The sequence below is a fragment of the Centroberyx affinis genome, unplaced genomic scaffold, assembly GCF_046629955.1.
Source record: "Centroberyx affinis isolate AG114_WGS23_722 - 3 ecotype Tasmania unplaced genomic scaffold, CSIRO-AGI_Caff_v1 ptg007898l_1, whole genome shotgun sequence".
Taxonomy (NCBI): domain Eukaryota; kingdom Metazoa; phylum Chordata; class Actinopteri; order Beryciformes; family Berycidae; genus Centroberyx; species Centroberyx affinis.
In genome coordinates, this window is record NW_027283963.1 from 28,447 (window position 1) to 48,123 (window position 19,677).

Genomic DNA, 19,677 nt, shown 5'->3' on the forward strand with positions numbered 1-19,677 from the left:
CAAATCATTACTGTTTGCAGAAGGCACTTTGTCATTTAAGTAGTGAAATGACTTCTTTTTCTCACAGACTATAGCGAAGAGGAACTTAGCTACATTAGCTAAGTCTGCCTTAGCCATTTTATTGGTGTTAAGGTGTTAAGTTAGTGATCTGAATGCCACTTAACCTAACCTAGATGGATGGCTAAATATTAATAAGTTTAGTCAGCTATATAAATTAGGTTAGGTGGCATTCGGTTAACATTGTAGCTACTGTGAGTTGTAGCTAATGTTAGCTAACTTAACTAACACGGCAAAAACAGGTTCATGTTAGCTTGCTAAGTTAACACCAATAGAATGGTTAATGCTTAGCTACTATCTGTGAGAAACATATGTAAATGATCTATTTACTTTTGACAAAGTGTCTTCTGCAAACACAGTGATGATTTGATGGCTGCCAGTCTTTCCTGATTCCAACATGAATCAGCCCCTTCAGCAAACTTATCAGGCCAGCAACAGCTAATTCTGGGTCCGCTTTAATCTTTTAACCGAGTCCTCTGTTTATTTTTTGCCTGCTTCATCTTTCCTGACGGAGACTGAAACAATCCTGATCTTTTTCCCCTCAAAAACCTGTGTTTTCAACCCCAAACACAACATTTTTAGTCATTTTCCTCCACTATCGACTTACACCAGTTTCAAGCGAGTGGTCAAAAAGAACCCAGAACCTCGGCTTAACTGAAGAGGATAAACATGTTGATTTTTCCATTGGCCTTGAACGTTTTAGCTCCGTTTCATTTGGTCTCATTGGGTACCTCTGCTGTTTGATACATTTGATACATTCATACATAATTTGTGTGAAAAAAAACCCACAGAGATAGAAAGCGAAATGGGGAAGGAACAAGGCAAAACAACTTGATTTATAGACAGTTTCAAGATGTCAATAACACAGCTGTACCTCTGTGTTGTTAGCATTGCTTGATTCGGTGATGTTTTGGTATGTTTTGTACTGATGTTAATGGTATAGCATAGCATTAACGGTAGTTGTGCTGTTGCATGGTTGATGAATTGGTAGTAGCTTACGTAGCTAGTGACAATATCAATATTTAGGAAGCCAGATGTTGTGAACTTAACTGTGACTCCTGTGTATGTTTTTGTAACTCTACCTGTGATAAAGTGAGTGGTGTAAATGTGAAGGTTTCTGATCTCCTATCCCTCTCTCTTCAGTGCATTGATCCGTTCGTTGTCCTTGGGGAAAGTAAACATTATTTTGGAAAATGTGTTTGTCCCAGTCCTTAGAGAACACCTCACCACATAACAACACAAGCCACAGGATTTCTTTTTGTCCGTGACCTCCACCAATCCAACCAGAGGTTGTTTTCAACTTCCAACCGCTTGCCACTTCCTAGTATAAACAGCTGACTGGATGTGTATACTACTCCTAGCAAAAGCGTTTGAATGAAACCATCTACACTAAATCAACCCATACAATGTACAATTATGGACTTTAATTTAAAGCAATTGCATCCATATTCAATTAACCTTTAGGCCTACGTGCTACCGACAACACACAAATAGCTTCAGTCAGCAGCAGTACTGTAACAGCCCAACCCTACTAAAAATACACATAACACCTTTAACAAGACAGCATCTTTCTTTTTCTTTATCACTGTTTCTCCTTCACACTCATCCTCTTTCCTCTCTCATTCCACTTACTTCTCTCACTCACTTGCTCTCTCACCCCCTCTCATTTCCATCTTCAAAGTTGGAGGTGGAAATGAAAAAAATGGAATTCAAGTAAGACCTGTATCAGATGGAGGTAGGTGTGTGTGTGTGTGTGTGTGTGTGTGTGTGTATGTGTGTGTGTTTCCGTGCCTTAGCTTCCGTGACTGCTTACTTGTGTCATTACCATTTGAAGCACCAAGGGGGGTTTGGCCTGCCAGCTGTGCAGGGGAGAGCAGGATGCAAATGTAATATCCTTCTATCGCTACTCATCAGCCTCAGACTTACAGGAGGGGAGGGGAGACACTGACAGGTGTCTACTGCCACTTAACAAGACTCCATTGACTGTGTTTTATAGCCCAGACATGCAGGCTGAGAAATGGCATTCGAAATGGACAGAATGCCACTGTAAATTGGTATAATCAAATAGTATTTCTGCTGCAAGAGCCAATAATAAATTGAGACTTGATGTGCTCCTAGAGAACTGGCGTGATTAAATTGCTGCAAGTTCAGAGCGCTGTGTCAAATATGCGTTAAATGACATGTTTACGGATGCACATGTAATATGTATCTTACTTTCCGCTCCACTGTCTCTGGTTCAGTGGAGAACTGACATAATACTTAATCACAGTGTGGGTTGGCAAACTTCTCTTAGTACTGCGAGCAGTTTCACACAGAATTCTTTTTGGCAGGGGGAAATCGAATTTAGGCCATTCTACAAAAAAACTGAATCCAGGTCCAATACAAATGAGACCCTCGGTTGGTTTTAAAATATTTTGACTGCCCATACCAGCTGAAAATTAGAATTAAATAAACACCATTTTAAATTATGTTGTTGCACAACTTCTGCATAAAGCGCATAATGTGCATAAAGTCACAAACCAGCGCATAATGTGGTGCATAAAGTCCAACTTACATCCAAGTTGAAATAGATGTTTATAGACACTGTCTGATCAGCTACTGTGCAGAGTGTGTGTCCCTAGTCTAAACTCTAATCAACTAATCAACACATTATTCTGGGGTCAACACATTATTCTGGGGTCAGAAGGTCGCAGAGTCAATTTTAGCTATCTACCTGTGTAGCCAGATACACAGATCAGATCAGATCAGATCAGATACACACTTATCTACGTGTTTGGCCAGATCTGTCCCTAATCTCTCCTTGTTCAGCCAATTAGTCCCATTTTAGGTGAACAGATAATTGATGCTGAGGGATGGTTAGGGCACGGGTGATCCTCTGATTTACATACACACACAAACATGCGTGCACAAGCACACACACCATACAAGCACACTCAACCAAATATGCACACGCAGCCTCTAAAGTCTGAAATGCAGACTGCGTGTTGTGGACACAAATTATGTTAAGATTACATTCCTCCACATGAAAGGATTATGTGACAGTAGCTTCAATTTAGGGGTAGATTTAGGCAACTAAAACTTTGGTTACGTTTAGACAACTAAAACAATTTGGTTAAGGTTAGGTTAACCTTAGGTTTTGGTCATGGTTAAAAAAGAAAAACACTAGCTAAAATTTAAAACTTTACTCACAGTAGAAAACTTCATGAGTTGTGAATTGAACCTGGATCTTCGGAGTTAAAGGTAAATATATCCCCCTATCCACCCACCCCGACCTCCACACCCTTACTTTCCACCACGCTATTTCAATGTCCGACTACTGCCTGTTTCTAGTCATGTCTCTGTCACGTAATCCGCTCACGGTGGATCAAACACATTTCTCTCACTTTTCGTGCACAGAGCACGTATTTGCATTTTAAGACGTCATGCTCATTTCACAAAATTCCAGGAAGCTTTTCTCTTCATAGTAGCACTGCTCCCTACCTTCATTATAAAGTCACACCTTGGCGATGCCTCAGCCAGCTTTCAGCCATCTGAAGACCAACTTTCCAAACTTTACAAAACTTCAATTATTGCAGGGGGCGAATAAACACAGCACGGTGCGGGGAGTGTGATGACTGTGTGCCGGAGAAAACTTGCATGAGGCGAGGGAGAAACAGATGCTAAACGAGAAAACAAATGTTCAACGAACTGCACTCTTGTCACGATCACCATGGCAGTGGTACACAACATCTGGTGGTTTCCCGACACATTACCGGCACCACAACTCTGTTTACTGGGCATATAAGGATGAATGAACAGAATTACGTACATAGGTGTATCTACATATCCGTGTGTTTGGAATATTGAACAAAATGCTGGAATACAGAGGCAGAAGTTGTGCGAAACATGCATGGCTGGTTAGGGCCACATGGATCTCTGCTGAGATTAATTCCCATCAGAACCTTCTCTCCTGTGTCTTCCCTAATCTTTGTCCCTCTCAGCGTTTTTACTATCTCAAAAATACAAGAAAATGGGATGGCCCACTCTCCTTAAAAAAGACAAAGATTTTTAAAGGAAAAATCCACAATTAGATAGTATACTGTATATATGTATTACGCTATTAGATATCAGTTTGTGATATTCAATGCATTCCAGGAGTTATGATGAAGTGTTGTAATTTATTTTAACTCCCCACTACATTTTCCCAGAATGACTTTCAACAACCTGCAAAGAAGGGATGTGAACTCGTTGCATTCAACAAGGAGCTTATACATATAGGTAGAGATATCAATAGCACACAAAGAGATTTTCTAAAGAGATTTTTAAAAAGTTTAAACGCAACATGTCTTGTGGCCACATTGCATTCTGGTCTATCGAGACTGCTGTTGGTGGAGGAATTGGTATCTGTTCCTCTTCTACGATAGATTCTACGATAGAACATTGGTGCAAAATGGTGGCTCTAGAAAGAAGCCTTTGCTCTTTGATTATGAAAGAGTGACATCAAAACTGCTGAAAAAAAGTTTGATATTAAACTCCTTTAGTGGCACTGGAAATATCTGGATGTGACATTGCAATGTCTACGTTTGGCCAGTTGGCCAGATGTGTACCTAACCTAACCCTAATGGGAGCCTAAAGAAAGGCAATCTGCCAGAATCTGACCTGCACTCACATTAACTCTCTGAGTGTTGAGCAGTGTTATAAATCGCTGATTAAAAAGTGTTACCATTTACAAATACCATTAACACATGTGAGTTTTGAGAGGAATTTTAAGTTTCACTTTCATTGTAGTGACGCCGACTTTGATAGCGCTTAGACCCCCTAGTGGCGACAGGCGGTATAACCGGTATGGCCGGTGTTGAGGAGGGAAACAACACCGGCGTCAAAATGGCACCACCGTGACAACTCTACCATCTGCCTCACACATCTGGCTTCATCCTCCTGTCCCCACCACCCTCCTTTTCCCATCTCCCTCACCCCTCCGCTGCATCCGTCAGCAGCTCTCTCAGCCTCTTCTACCTCCTCCCTCCTCTCCCTGTCACCCTCTCCCCTCCACTGTATCATCATGACTGTGCTTACTGATGTTGTATCAGAGAATCAAGCACAATCAGAGATGAGGAAGAAACAAGAGCTATATCACAACACATTTCAGCTACAAAGACTAAAAGCCTCGTTCTCAAGCCAAAAAAGCAAATGACAAAGCTGTATTATCGTTGCAGTATTTCAGTATAGATCTTAGATTATTTTAGATTACTTTCATGCCTACTTGTACAGGAAGTTTGACATTTGTTCTCCACAGCTGAGTTCACCATCTGTATGTATCAAGACCGAACCACATGGAGGACAAATTCCCACCAGAGCCATGTCCCCTAATCTCTGTCCCTCTCAGCTTTCCAACTGTCTCAATAAAGAGATAAAATACATAACATAAGAGAAATGGGATTATCATCATGAGGAACGATTTTAATACTGTGTTCAGTCGGAATGTTATTATGGTGATGGTTACTAATGTGTATACTAATTTTGACCTTTTACCCCCACAATCAAGTCCACCATCTTTATGTATTAGAGTATTGTTGGTTCAATTTCTGTTTGTTTACCTGTTATTATCAGGTTCTGAAGATGCCCTGAAGGTGGATAAACATTACTAAGATCTCTTGCACTAATTAAGCTCGAAGTTGCCGTCCTAGCCAGAAGTTCCAAATTTGAGTGGGCTGGCTTAGCTGGGGCTAAATCTCACTGTTTCCGCCCCAAGGCAGTAAAACAAACATCAATATTGCATTTTTAATGGAAGTAAATGGGGGCATGCATAATTTGTAAACACTATGCTTTGCATTTGTTGGTTGTATTGAGATATAAACCATACTGCAACGTGTCAAGCTGGATTTGGTAAATGATCATGAAATATTTAATGCTAACAAAATGATGCTATTAGTCTTATAGGCTGCAGATGGTTGTTATCAGATCCAGTCCCCACGGTGCTACACTGGGAAGAGCAGGAACTGGACAAATTACTGCAGTGACATAGCTGTCTGTGCTAACCATTTCCCTCAAAAAACCTGGAGAAAGCTCTCAAACATCTTGAATTTCAACCAAATGTGATACACATGGACTGCAGATAGCGACAGGTGTGGGTATCTGAGCTGAGAAGGTTGTTTACATCCTACTAAAAGCAAAAGATAACCAAGTGGTATGCCTATGGCAAACTCAACGGTTTATCCAAGCCATCACAGCTTTTTGTCATGCACTGAGAAACAAGCTGTGATTGTGTCAAGTATGCATCAGCACTCTTCTACTTTGATCAGGGATCTCACAGTTTAGCACAGAATAGGAGAACATGGGAATAATTACAAAAAACCTGGAAAAAACTAACCACAATGTGTTAATGATGTAATGAGTTTTTCACATGTAGGCCTATGCTTTCATGGCCCCACATCAGTTAATCAACCGTCCAACAACGGAAATGCATATCCTTGAAAATCCTATCCCTCCAAATGAGATTTCTGATGCAAAGTCAAGGGTGTGTTTGCATGATTGGAAATATGGTGTATTGGTCTGGGCGTACCTCTTCTGCTTTGGTCTGCTCAAAGGCAAACTCCAGGGTGGGCACGGCCAGCTGGTTGGCGAAGAAGCTCACATCTCCAGGCAGCTGTAGCGAGCTGACGTTGGGTCCAGGACAGTTCCCACCACGGATACAACTCAGCAGCTGTCTCTAATAGAGAGAAGAAGAACAGAGGGAAAGAGGAGGAGAGAGGCAGGGGTAGAGGATGAATAAAGAAAGTAGAGACACAAAGGTTAATCAGAGGGAAGAAGAAATAAAGGATGGAGTCCCGCTAAGAGGAGGATTCAGTTCACTAATATTTTAAGCTAGCCAGAAGCATTTCCATGTGCTGATGGATGGCATGTAGTATTTTCATTACGTCCTTGTTGAACTGCCATGTCTGACATGCCTGTGATTGTAGTCTAATTTTATACACCAGCTGATGGACAATAAGTTAGGATGCTAGCTTTTACTGCAGTTGTATTTGAATGAGTTGTCCATTTCACTTTTCTCTACAATTGAAATGGCTTGTGGAAGTGTTTGGCTAGGTAGTAGAAGATTTTTATGTTCCCTGGTTTCCAGAAGGTCATGTCTTTTTACAACATGACATGGATTTAGGTTTTGCATGTTGTTCGTTGGATTTCTTCGTTGTAAGTGGGCTTAATCCTTTGTTGGAGATGTAACGTTAGCATAGTAGGCCTTGCTAAGTGTATGTTAGCAGTGATGTTAGTTAAGTATTAATAGTGAGCTATTGGTGATTTGATGTTATTTTTGATTGTTATGTTTTCATTTGTGGTGTATGAACATAATCTTCACATAATTCGTGTCCACAACACGTAGTCTGCGTTTCAGGGTTCATGCTCATTTAATGAAATTTCATGAGACCAGTTTGCTCACACCTGGCAAGCATGAGCTAGAGCTAAGCTAGTTTTCACTTGTTGAATGGTAGGCACTTAATAAAACACATGAACACAGAGAGAAATAAAAGACATACAGACAAACTCAAAAACTATAAAAGATACAAGGGGGTGGTATGGTCTTTGTGTTTTTTTTGTACAGGCAGCTCCAGACGCTGTTGAAATAGTAAAACTCAACACTGATACTCAAGCTAAGGGGATGAGCTGCTAATATAAATATTTCAGGAAAGGTGAGTACGTGTAGCATGAAAGTTGTTTCTCCCTGTGGTGTCTTCAGTTCTAAACAGCTTCTGGTTTACTGAGGGTTACTCAGAGGCAGAGATGAGAGAAGAGGAAAGGAGAGGAGAGGAGAGGAATGGAAAAGTATTGGATGGGAGAAAAGAGGAGGGACACAAAAATAGGGAGGCGAGGAGGCAAAATGGGATATGAGAGGTGAGGAAAGGAGAAAGAGGAGACAGACAATGAGGAGCAAGGCAAGGACGTTTATGACCGTTTTTTTCTTTTCAGGGTATAAAGGAGTTAAACCATGACACTAAATCTGTTGAAACCAAAAAAATTTAATTCTAGTATTTAGATTTAGATTGTGTGACACTAAAAGTATTTAGATCATGTGACACTAAAACTGCTCATTCTACTTGCTCAGTGGTTATGGAAAATATTGGTATATACAGTACACAAATGGGAAGTTTTTCTAAAATTTGTTTATTGAATAAGTACTAAATTACTTGTGTAATTTAGCAGTAGTAGTGGAGGGCTGCTATGTTCCCACCTGTTTAGCTCAGTGCTGACTGGGAGAACAACAGCTACTTTCTGTAAGAGGCTGCACACTTGTAGCTGGTTGAACTGGTTAGCTACACCAGATGGAGACTAAGGGCTGCTGGCCTCAGTATGTGGCTTGCTGTGGCAGGAGACAGACCTCATGGGTACTCAGCAGTGGAATTATTAGTTTTTGGACTGGCTTTGACTGGGCTGTTTATGAACCCCTGAGGAAAGGTCAACCTTTTAGCTCCACTGCACTCAGTGTGCGGATAGTAGTCAAAGCACTTAAAGCTCTGGAACCTCAAAAAACCTGATGGTCCACATCACCTCAGTCCTGGGTTGCTGAAGCTGGCAGCCGACGCCGTATCTGAACCTTTGAATTAGCCTTTCAATCGGACTCTTGCATTGAACAAAATTCCATGGATTTGGAAGATTTGCTTACGTTTAAACCTTCTTCTTTAAAAGGAGCAAATCTCACTTTTCTAAAAGGAAAATTCCACATTCAGGTAGTGTGTTCTAATTTTTTTGTTGTTCCCACTTTCCTTCGACCTGCCTTGCCTACTTCTACTCCAGTTAGTGATTTACTACATTTCCCCGAGTGACTTTTGACAACCCCCAGAGAAGGAGCGTGAACCTGTTGCACTCACTCTGTGAGTTTTACCTGACCGGAGTTAAGTTAGCTTGATATTGAGATATAAGAGCAAAATCCAAAAGTGTCTCCTAAACACCAGCGAGCAAGCACTCCATTCAGAGAAAGCTGAACTCAATAACAATGGCTGAATCTCTTCACCACCTCCACCCACACTAGCCATGAAGAAAAAAAAAGAAACTTAGGTCCATAGTGTGCTCAGTTTACTGAAATCACGTTATAATTTCTGGGTATGGCAGGAGGATCAGGATTGGAGAGTACTGGATTACTTGTAATCGGGCCTGTACAGCTACTGCAGAAACACAGTGATCAGTTTACTGGGACTTTTGAACAATAGCTACGAAAAACACTAAATTACTTTTTTGTTATTTGTTATTTGTTATTAAGTAATGATCTGCAACATTTTCATATAAATAAATAGTCATTTTGCTACTCTATCCCCTATTGATATATGACAATAGTGATTCAACCTATACAGTTCTAATCCAATGGTTGTACAACTGGTTACAGCTGTAATTGAATAATGAGTATCTGAAAAGACAAACAATTTGAATGTAACTTTCCCAACTCTGCAAGGAATCCAAACCTAACTCTGCAGCTGACCCAGCCTGTATAAGGGAATGCCTTTTAGCCAGTCAGAAGTCATAATGCTAGACTTGACTTTGGCTGTTCCCTATCCTGAATGCCTTTAGAAAAATTATTTTTGAATGTTGTGTTGGATGAAACCCTGTATCTCAACCTCTCACCCTTGTTTCATTGTGACAACGAATCATTTTAGAAAATCTACAGTGTGTTTTGAAAGGATTTCAGGGGCCCTAGGGTTACAGCATTTACTCAACACTTAAAGGTCTATCCAGTCTTTCAATCCTAGCAAAAAAGGAAAGAGAAAAGAGAGAAATATCAGTATTGAAGTTACAAAACAGGATTATATATACAGATACACTAACATTTCATGAGTGGGAGAGAAGATTTGAGATCAGGCCATGGACCTCTCCTCTCCCTTTCATTTCCGACAGCCAGGAAGGCACAGTGCATTAAAAAGAGAGAGTCAGACGGAAAAAGGGAAACAGAGACAGAGTCGAAATAGGAGAGGTGATTCCTTCAGAGAGGGAGTAATAAAAAAAAAGTGTAAAAAAGGGATGCAGTGGGAGGAGGGAGGGAAAGAGAGAGCAAAGAGAATGGGTAATTTCAGCCCGTACTGCTGCTCCGGGAATCAATATTTAATTTCTTTGTCTGCTATGATAAGGTGAGCGTGAAATCCTTGCGTAGAGATCTCTGCTTAAAGGAGAATACCACTCAATCTACAAATTCATATATGGTATTCCTATGCTCTAGCACAGTCCAATCCATATTAATCCATAAACTAGACAAGTCTGTATACCCTACTATCCCACAGTATAGTGTAATCAATTCTGAACCCTAAAAATCAAGGGTGTCAATTTTCATGTGAATTTTTACACTTTATGTGTATATAGTTATAAGAGAGCAGGGTTGAGTATAATTTTAAAAATGCTGGAACATAGTGGTGAGATGCATCATTTCAAAAGAAGGGAGAAGCCGCACACTACTGATCACATCATCTCAGTGACATGTACTGTATATACTCTATAAAACAGATGTTCCAAGTCAATGACATCACAGGGCAAAGTGTGCTGAAACGTTGATTTCAATTCAATTCAAACTTTCGCATCGAGTGTTACGAATGTGCAGCTTCTCCCTTCTTTTGATCTTTTTTTTATGTTCATAAGCCAGCACCTCCACTACCTAGGTGTGCATTTTTTTCTTCTCTTCCTTACTGAGATGCATCATTTCCCCGGGTTTCATCAAAATCACATTTGATGGACCATACATTAAATGAGAACACCTTCCTCATGTTGAGTTCCACCCCCTTTGCGCATAATCTGTCTCAATCTTCTCAAGACTAACAAATCCCTCGTGCAATTTTTGCACGTTAGCAGCCCAAAAATAGTAGTGAGAGCTGTTTCAGTGCTTCAATACAGAAACCCTGTAAGAAGTCAGTAAACTGCACCCAGCACACTCAAGTTTACCAATGGCCACTTTAAACCAAGGATACTTAAGGGACAAGAGAGGTAAAAGATTAACGTTTTTGACAAAGAGTGTAAGGTCACTTGATACCTTTTATTTTAATTTTTCTTGTAAAGATGCTCATAAAATATGCATTTCGCAGATTCAGTGTGTCATTTTGTGGGTGGAGAAGTGGCTATACCAGAGAAAAAGCTTGAATCTATGCGGTCTCAGTACTTTGTAATTTAGGCTGATGAGACGGTTGTATTTTTCATGTAATTCTTGCATAATGCAGCTTTGTAGCACCTGATGCTCACAGACTGAGGGAACAAAACAGGAGGCTCACCTTCCTCATATTGAAAGGCTTCTCCCTTTTTGCCTACATCTTCCTTTCATGACCGAAGCGGATTTAATGGGTGAAATCAATAAGGAAATATAGCATTCCTCTGGTGTATTTCATGGAGAGAGCAGGTGGTCCTAATATTTTGTATACTCAGTGTACATCAGCGTTATGACACTTCAAATAAGTGGAGGGCGGCAGAGAACGGCATAGTGCCGTAATCAGAATTCAATACACGCCGACAACAACGTGCCAAACGACAAAAACAACTTTGCATTATGCGTGTGATGATAATAATTCCGTTCCGGACCGTGGTCTTTGGAAAAGCCATTTGCAGCTGTTGAGCTGAAAAGCATGTATCAGCCCTCTAGAAATGAGTGACTGGGATATTAAAGAGAAAGAGAGAGAGAGAGAGAGAAGGGGAGTGGGGGACAGGAATGGGGAGGGGGAAATAGTGAGAGAGAGAGGGAGGATGCATGAGGGAGATATGTGAGAGAATTTCTCTCTGTGTTTTTATGCTAGTCAGAATTGCAAGCGTCTCCATGTGATGATGCGTCTAAGACACTGTCGAATTTTCATTAGGTCCTTGTTGAAATATCTGAAATACCTGTGGCAATAACCTTTATAGAGCAGCTGATGCTCCTCATTTTCACTGCAGTTGCATTGATTTTTCTATTTTGCATTTCTCTACAATTCATATTGCTTGTGGAAGTGTTTGGCTAGCTAGCAGAAGATTCATTTCAAGTTCCCTGGTTACCTGCAGGGGTTGATTGGGTTGTTGATCAATACAAATGGCTCAACAACAAAACTCACTTTCTGGCACCTACTCCGTTTTGGGACAAAAACTCCCCAGCTATTGAAATTTCAAGGCACTTCCAATGTCCCGAACAGTGGTAACTACACGGATAACCGATTTGATTTCATTACATTATTTGTCAAGACCGTCAGTGCTGAGCTAGTTTCCACTTGGTCCTCTTTCTCATGAACCCCACGCTCTCTCCTCTTTCAGCCGGATGCTGTGTGTTCCCTCCCATCCTCTCAGCCACCTTCTCGGCACAAAGCAACACCGCTCTTAGTTACCTGCTCCCGATGACTTCACACACGACTGCAAGCGGCCTCGGTATTGGAGAATAGCACGCAACATCAGCTCTCTATCTGAGTGTGTTTTCATGTCGGTGCACGCAGGTGTATTTGTGTGTGTGTGTGTGAGAGAGAGACAGGGAGAGAGAGCGAGAGATAGTGGGTGCATTGAGTGTAGGCATTTCACTTCCATCAAAACATGGCACTTTTTCTTTCACAAAACCTGTGTGTGTGTGTGTCTGTGTGTGTGTTTTAGAACCAATTAGAATTAATAACTATTTTACCATTTCAGTATTTGCAGTAATTACTGCCACTATTACTAATTACCAACACTAATAACAAAGCTTTTACACCCTCCAAACACATACTGCATGAACTCAATCGGCTCAAAACTCACTTTCAGGTCTTGTATCAAAAGTGAAAGAGTGAAAAAAAGACGCCTTTCAAATAAATCAAAATGTAAACAAAGTCGGTAATGGCGTTTCGACAAGCACAGCAAATTCAGATTGTCGCTTTAAATGTCTTTAGCCATCTTGCATGAATAGACTGAATGGACTCCACAGTCATCTACGCACTTACCGCTAACAGAAGTGGAAGTCATTATCAAATTAGATGGACAACTCTAAGTGTGTGTGTGTGTGTGTGTGTGTTTTCGCATTTCAGCAACTAAACTCCCTCTGTTGGCAGTAGTTGCAGTTTTTGTGTTTGTGCGTTATGGAGAGCGCGCTACCTTTGCAGGAAAGTGGCTTGTGTTTGTATATGTGTGTGTGTGTGTGTGTGTGATATGCACATGTGTGTGTTTGCATGTGACGGTGTGTGTGTGTGCCTTTTCCCACTCATACCAGAGAAAAAAAGCACATTATTATTTTTTTTTTTCTCCTAGTAATTGATCAAATGATTGCTGAGTGGGTTGAAAGTCGACCTTGCAGAAGATTGGCCCACGGAGAAACAGAGCACTTAGGGAATGGGCATTGATTAATCCTGGCTAAGAGCAATTATGTATATTCCAAGGCCATAGGTTATACACAAATTAGGCTGTAATCTGTCTTTAATTCATTTAGGGGCCATCTATTAACTAGAAATGAATCTCCAGAAAGCCCTTACTACACTGCACCTGCTTTTCCCCTATTAGAAACATAAAGTCTTGCGTTTTTTTTTCTTCTTCCTCCTATTCAGATTGCATCGTGCCCGCCGTACCTGACGGATGTCACAGCCGGCGGTAATGACAGTGTTCATTCTTCACCTAACACATTTTCATATGCTTTGCCCTGCTAACGTTTTGTCGCCGTGATATGAAACAGTGATGGAGGGGCCACGCCGACAGTCACATAAATACCTTCGGAGGTGGAGCGGCTTCTCCCCGCGATTATGCAGATTCATGGAGCCTGCCCGCCCGCCGCACAATGCCTTCCCTAACAATACAAGGGCTGTGGTAATTCAAACATATTGCCAACAGCGTACTATTTCAAACATTATGCCAAGTGTGCTGCCAAACCACCTTGGATCGCTGCGCGGCTATAAAGTCGGAGACTCATTCGGGTGATTTGCTGTGAGTTTTTTTTTTTTTTTTTTGGGGGGGGGGGGGGGGAGTGTTATGTGGGAAAACACATAAATTTGACTTCCTCGCTGATTCCCTAATGTGGATGATCATATTTACCATTTGCGGCGGAATTCTGAGAATCTCGTCTCGAGTGGAGCTATCTCTGGAAGCCGGCCCGTTGTTCTCTCTCCCCTCGCGTTTGAAAGCCTTTCTCTGATCTGTCATGGTGTCAGAGCTCTTACGGTGTGTAATTCTCAGCCATTAGTTTTCTACTTAGTGGGTACCGTAAGATAGAGTACAACAAGATGATTTGTCACAGTAAATGCAAATTACACTGAGAATTTAAATTGGATATGGAACAGTCATTGCGGATATCTATGTTTAACATTTGAAATACATTTAATGGATGCTTTTGCACAAAGAGCCTTAAATTATACATGGTTATTGTTCAAGGGGCATAGTTTTTAATTTTAGAGAATTTTGAATATTCAGATGATTATCCTCACCTGAATAGAATTATATCAAAACTTGGGGGTCTGGACGCCAGCATGGATCCCCCCCCCGATGAAAATAGGGTCTTTTCAACTCTTTCTATTCCTCAGGCAAATAAACATTTCTGCACTGTCATGCAATTAAAGTTGCACTAGCAAAGATTTTTATGTAAAACTAAAAATCAAAGTGGGCCTGCAACAGAGAAGAGCGTCCCATCTCCATTAATTAAGATGCTGTTAATTTGCCTAATTAATTTAGTTTACTGATGTCACCTTACAGGATTCTGAGTAATGAAACTGGCAAAATTATCATAGTTACCTGCCACTAACGTGCCAAGTTGCCTAGTGCAGCTTTAATACAGAATGTAAAAAAAACAGACAGGCATTAAGGAACTTCCCAAAAATGATTTGGGGTGCCAGAAAACCCCTAAAAAGCATTGGGAAACCCAGGTAGGGTGGTAATGCAACAATACAATTTTTGGGGCAATTTAGATGGGCAATGCTCCCAATTACAGGCAACAAAGTGCGTCAAAGGGTCAGAAATTTGTGTTGCATTGTATTGAATGTTCCAGTCAACACAATTTTCATTTGTAATTGAAGATAAGATGAAAATTGGTTGATCCTGCAGGGAAATTGAGTCATTGCAGTAGCAAAAGTAATATGATACAGCAGAGAAGAAAAAGCAAAAAAACAGAATATACAATAAGCAATAAAGGCAATACAAATATTAACAATTGTGGGGTTCTCTAAACAAATGCAATTTCAACACGTTAAGTAGATTATATGGGTGGGTTCTATGGGTATGTGAAGAGTATGGATTACTTACTTAAATGGATTTGATTAAACTTGTTACGTGTTACTTGTTACAGTTACTTGGCTAAAGGAATTTAACTTTGGCATTATTCCCCATTCTAGGTGCCACAAAAGTTCTGTTCTGTCTGCTTTTCAGTCTGAACCAGGCTTTGAAAACAAACGCACCACACCTCTGGTATAATCAGCCGTGACTTGCCTGAAAGGATTACAACTATGCCCGTTTATTCCTAAATGGATTCTGCATCAAAATACTATCAGCCTGCCAGACTCTATATAGGTCATTGATAGAGACAGGTGGATGGGGAGAGGGAGAGAGGGAGAGAGAGAGGGAGAGAGAGAGAGAGACAGACAGAGACAGGCAGATAAAGACAAAGAGAGACAGAGAGCAACGGAGAAATAGAAATGGCAAAAAGCAGGCATTTATGTAAGTAGATAGAAGGTGATGGGTTGAGGAAAACGCTATGAAGCTGATATGCTCCTTTAAATGCGTAGGAGGCATTGTCAGTTGAGTTCACCTCTATTTCTTTCGAAAACACACTTCTTGTTCAACTGTGGAACGTGGTCCCATACCGCCAGATTAAAATTGTATATATCACTATGGGGATGTGCTGTAGCGTATATCTGCAGGAGATGTTCACAAATAATAAATGATGAATTCAGCTCTCCATTCTTAGTGAAATAATTAACACCGCCGGTGCAGCCAGAGGGAATGTGTTTCCACAGCACATCAATATTTCTGCGATCACCAATATCTCCCCATCTCTTTAGATGTCACCGACACAGCGGCTGGACAGTCTCGCCGATCACATCAATCAGGTTGCAGTTAAACTGTGAATGAATCCAGTGCTGGAAGGCTGTTAATACATCTTTCAATAGTCCTATTATGATTAGTAGTTTTGTTCGACAATTTTCTATAGTCCAGTCATTATGATTAGTGGTTTAGTTTGACATATTTCTATAGTCCAGTCATTATGATTGCTGGTTTAGTTTGACATATTTCTATAATCCAGTCATTATGATTAGTGGTTTAGTTTGACATATTTCTATAATCCAGTCATTATGATTAGTGGTTTAGTTTGACATACTTCTACAATCCAGTCATTATGATTAGTGGTTTAGTTTGACATACTTCTACAATCCAGTCATTATGATTAGTGGTTTAGGTTGACATCTTTCTATAGTCCCATTATGATTAGTGGTTTAGTTTAACATCTTTCTATAGTCTTATTAGTGGTTTAGGTTTCTTTCTTGAGACTACAAATTTATAGGCACCTGGCTAGTCCTGCTTTAAGCCGATTGGCTTTTGCTTCACTGCATCAGCAAAAAATATTTCAACTCCTTTGACTGACTCTTCACCTCAGTTCACACCGCCTAGAGCAAAGTTGTGTCCATCTCATGCCTTTTGCCTCCTTCCAGTGACGTTGAATGCATTCACACCACCTCTAAATGTTTCACACGGTCTGAACATAGGCTTATTCTCTCTTACTCACCTAACTCTCTCTCTCTCTCTCTCTCTCTCTCTCTCACACACACACACAAACAAACACACACAATAAATGCATTATAGCCAACAGTAAGAGACTGTTGAGGTTTGACATTTTGTCTGAATTGATGAAATAGTGTGTAAAATGGATTATTTCAGGGTGAACCAGGAGATTGGGATGGAAGTTATTACGTGACCCAGCATACAACCATGATTTATATGGCGAAGATTACACCCATACGGATACACAATATACACAGCACCATGATGAAACTATTTGTCTATGTGCAGTATTTGTATGCTTGTTAGTCAAGCGCAATCAACAACCACTCGCTTAATGAAACGCTGGTGAATAATGCATGTTGCTATTAAGATCTGGCATTTTCTAAATTATACCCAACAGGCCGCTATAACAATTTATTAAAACTTTGAGCAATAACAACCCCTGCCATTTTTGAATTATCGTCCCACATTTTTGTACATTTATCCAATTCAAACTCATTTTTCATTGAGACCTATAAGGTCCATTCCTTTACATAGTCCAGAAAAGAGTTTTGTCTTCCACATAGATGGAATTGTAGTTGTTGCTGCAGTAAACAACAGGTTTACAGTAGGGTGGTTATTAGAAGACCCAGTGTCCAGTCAGGACACTACAGGGAGTCCATAGCAACCATAGAGATACCACCATCTCAAATTGCAGATGTATAGTAGGCTACCTTTATGTGTTATGTAATACTATCCATACTATCTTTGTTCCTGATATACCAATTACAGCTAAGGTGCTTATAATGCTCCTATGATGGCTTATAATGCCTTGTCAGCTACACGTTAAGTCTCACCATAACTCTCACACTGTAGGACAAAACTATTTTTGATTTGTGAGAATTGACGCTCTGACTAAATACCATGGTATTAGAGAATGGAAAACTTCAGACACCTTGAATGCTACGACTGGGCAATGATAATGAAAGGCCAAATTCAAGGTAACCTGTGCGGGAATTTCTCTTGATATGTCGAATGAATGATGTTTCCTCCACTGGCCGTGGTTGGTACATGCCCGAATGTGTCAGCTGCTTTCACAATTTCACCAGCCAACTAGATTATTTGAATAAAATAGGATATCTAAATAATGTCTGGCTACCTGACAAATTGGCCGCGAGAGTAGACCAACTTATGAGCCATCGACAAAGATTTAGCAGCATTTGGATGGCTGCTGCCGGTAATTTGCCTCCTGGTGATAACTTGCAGTTCTACAGAATGTAGTGTCACTGAGCAACTTTCCATCAGCATATTTCATTAATTCCCCTCCCTCCTGCTTTTTCATGTGTAACTCACCAGTCTAGTGGTGGGGAATTCTGATTTTGAACAAAATGACAGTTCAGCACTGGGAGGTGGTTTGCAGTGGTGAGAAACACAATATCTGTTTGACTAATCCTTCCCCAGCTTACCAGTGAGACAGCACGACAACACCGAACTCAATTAGAATTCAGAGAAGTAAAGTCACACACTAAAGCTGTACTAGGCAACTTGGCACTTTGGTTGGCCCCAGGTGGCAGCGTACAACAGTGTTGCGAGGCTTGTATTTGTGCACATTCGTATGTGAATTAAGTTTTCTTAATTTTTGCCTGTTCTGTTGTAGCTGTCTCTGTAAACTAGATAGCCAGCATTGTTTACATCCGCTGAACAGAACACTGTCTTCGTCTAAGTGTGTGGTGGGGGTGGTGGGGGTGGAGGAGGTGAAGCGGTTCAGCCATTGTTGGTGAGACCAGCTTTCTCTGGACGGAGCGCTCACTCTTGTTCAGGACACACTTTTGGATATTGTTCTTAAGTTTCAATTTAAAGAGAAGAAAGATTTTTGCAACAGGTAGCGTGTAAAGGAGGAGAGGGTATGATTGTAAGATAGAGAGAGGGAATTTTTCATAATGCTATCAAAAATGTTCATACTTTGAGGTTATGGTTGAGTAGACCATACCAAGTGAATAGAACAAGGTGAATCTACAGCATCTCAATCAGGAGGGACGGGATGCTCTTCTCTGCTGCAGCCCCACTTTGCGATGTGTCCTGATAAGTGGATCTTTTACATAAAAGTCTCGCAACTGCAACTTCCCGCCCCCTCTCTAACAGATGAGAACGCTATCCTAACTTAGCAATTTGCCACTGCGATAACAAGGTTTCAGCGAAAACACATGCCAGCCAACTCTCCTGAGCTGAAGCGTCTATATGAGAGCAGCACAGGCAGTAATAGATCATGTCACAATGACGGAGAGCCTATGGTGCATGGGACACACACACTAGCATGTACTACAAACAGCTCGGCCCACAACACGGAGCTCAGGGGGGTTTAAATCACACCAGAGTAGCCGATGAACCTCATCGAACGCACACACAAACGGATATATCCACACACACACACACACACACACATAAACACAAGTGAACATAGACTCAAACACACACACACACACACAAGTCCATGGCCATTTCAAGGAGAGAGGACAGATGAAGGATTTGCCACTCTGGTCCTTTTTCAGTCTAACAATGAGCTGTCTACTGCCAACCATTTGTTTTCAAATGGAGGCACCCGGCACCAGCCACCCACACTCAGACTGGAAACCAGACACACATACATCTCTGGAACAATACCCAATTAAACCACGGGACTCTCTCCATTTGTTTTGTATTCTTCTAGCCACCAAAGCTCCCCTTGTTTCTCTCTCTCTCTCTCTCTTCTCTTTCCCTTCTCTTCCTCTATTCCTTTATTCTCTCCATCTCACTCCCTCTCTCTCCTCCCCATCCTTGCGTAAACCCCCCCCCCCCCCCACCTTCTCAAAAGAAGTATCTATTTGTATTATAATTGGTTCCCAAGCACCCATTCCGAAAGCATCAGCGCGGCAGCATCTCGACTTTGAAGGCAGGTCTCGGCGAAGATAAGTAGGAAGCATTACGGCCATTGCGCAAACATGATTAATGATGCGCTTAGGCCTGTTTCTAAATATTGGGAGGTGG

At 41.0% G+C, this 19,677-nt stretch overlaps 1 protein-coding gene across 1 annotated transcript in view; it reads right to left on the reverse strand.

The window, feature by feature from the left end:
* Positions 1–6,598: 6,598 nt before the first annotated feature.
* LOC139639901 (inactive N-acetylated-alpha-linked acidic dipeptidase-like protein 2) overlaps positions 6,599–19,677 on the reverse strand; it is a gene marked incomplete at its 3' end in the record, with an annotated part of 247,849 nt that continues 234,770 nt past the window's right edge. The window contains exon 13 of the mRNA XM_071514054.1: positions 6,599–6,745. Within this exon, the coding sequence (XP_071370155.1) occupies positions 6,599–6,745 (147 nt within the window). The remainder of the gene's footprint in view (positions 6,746–19,677) is intronic.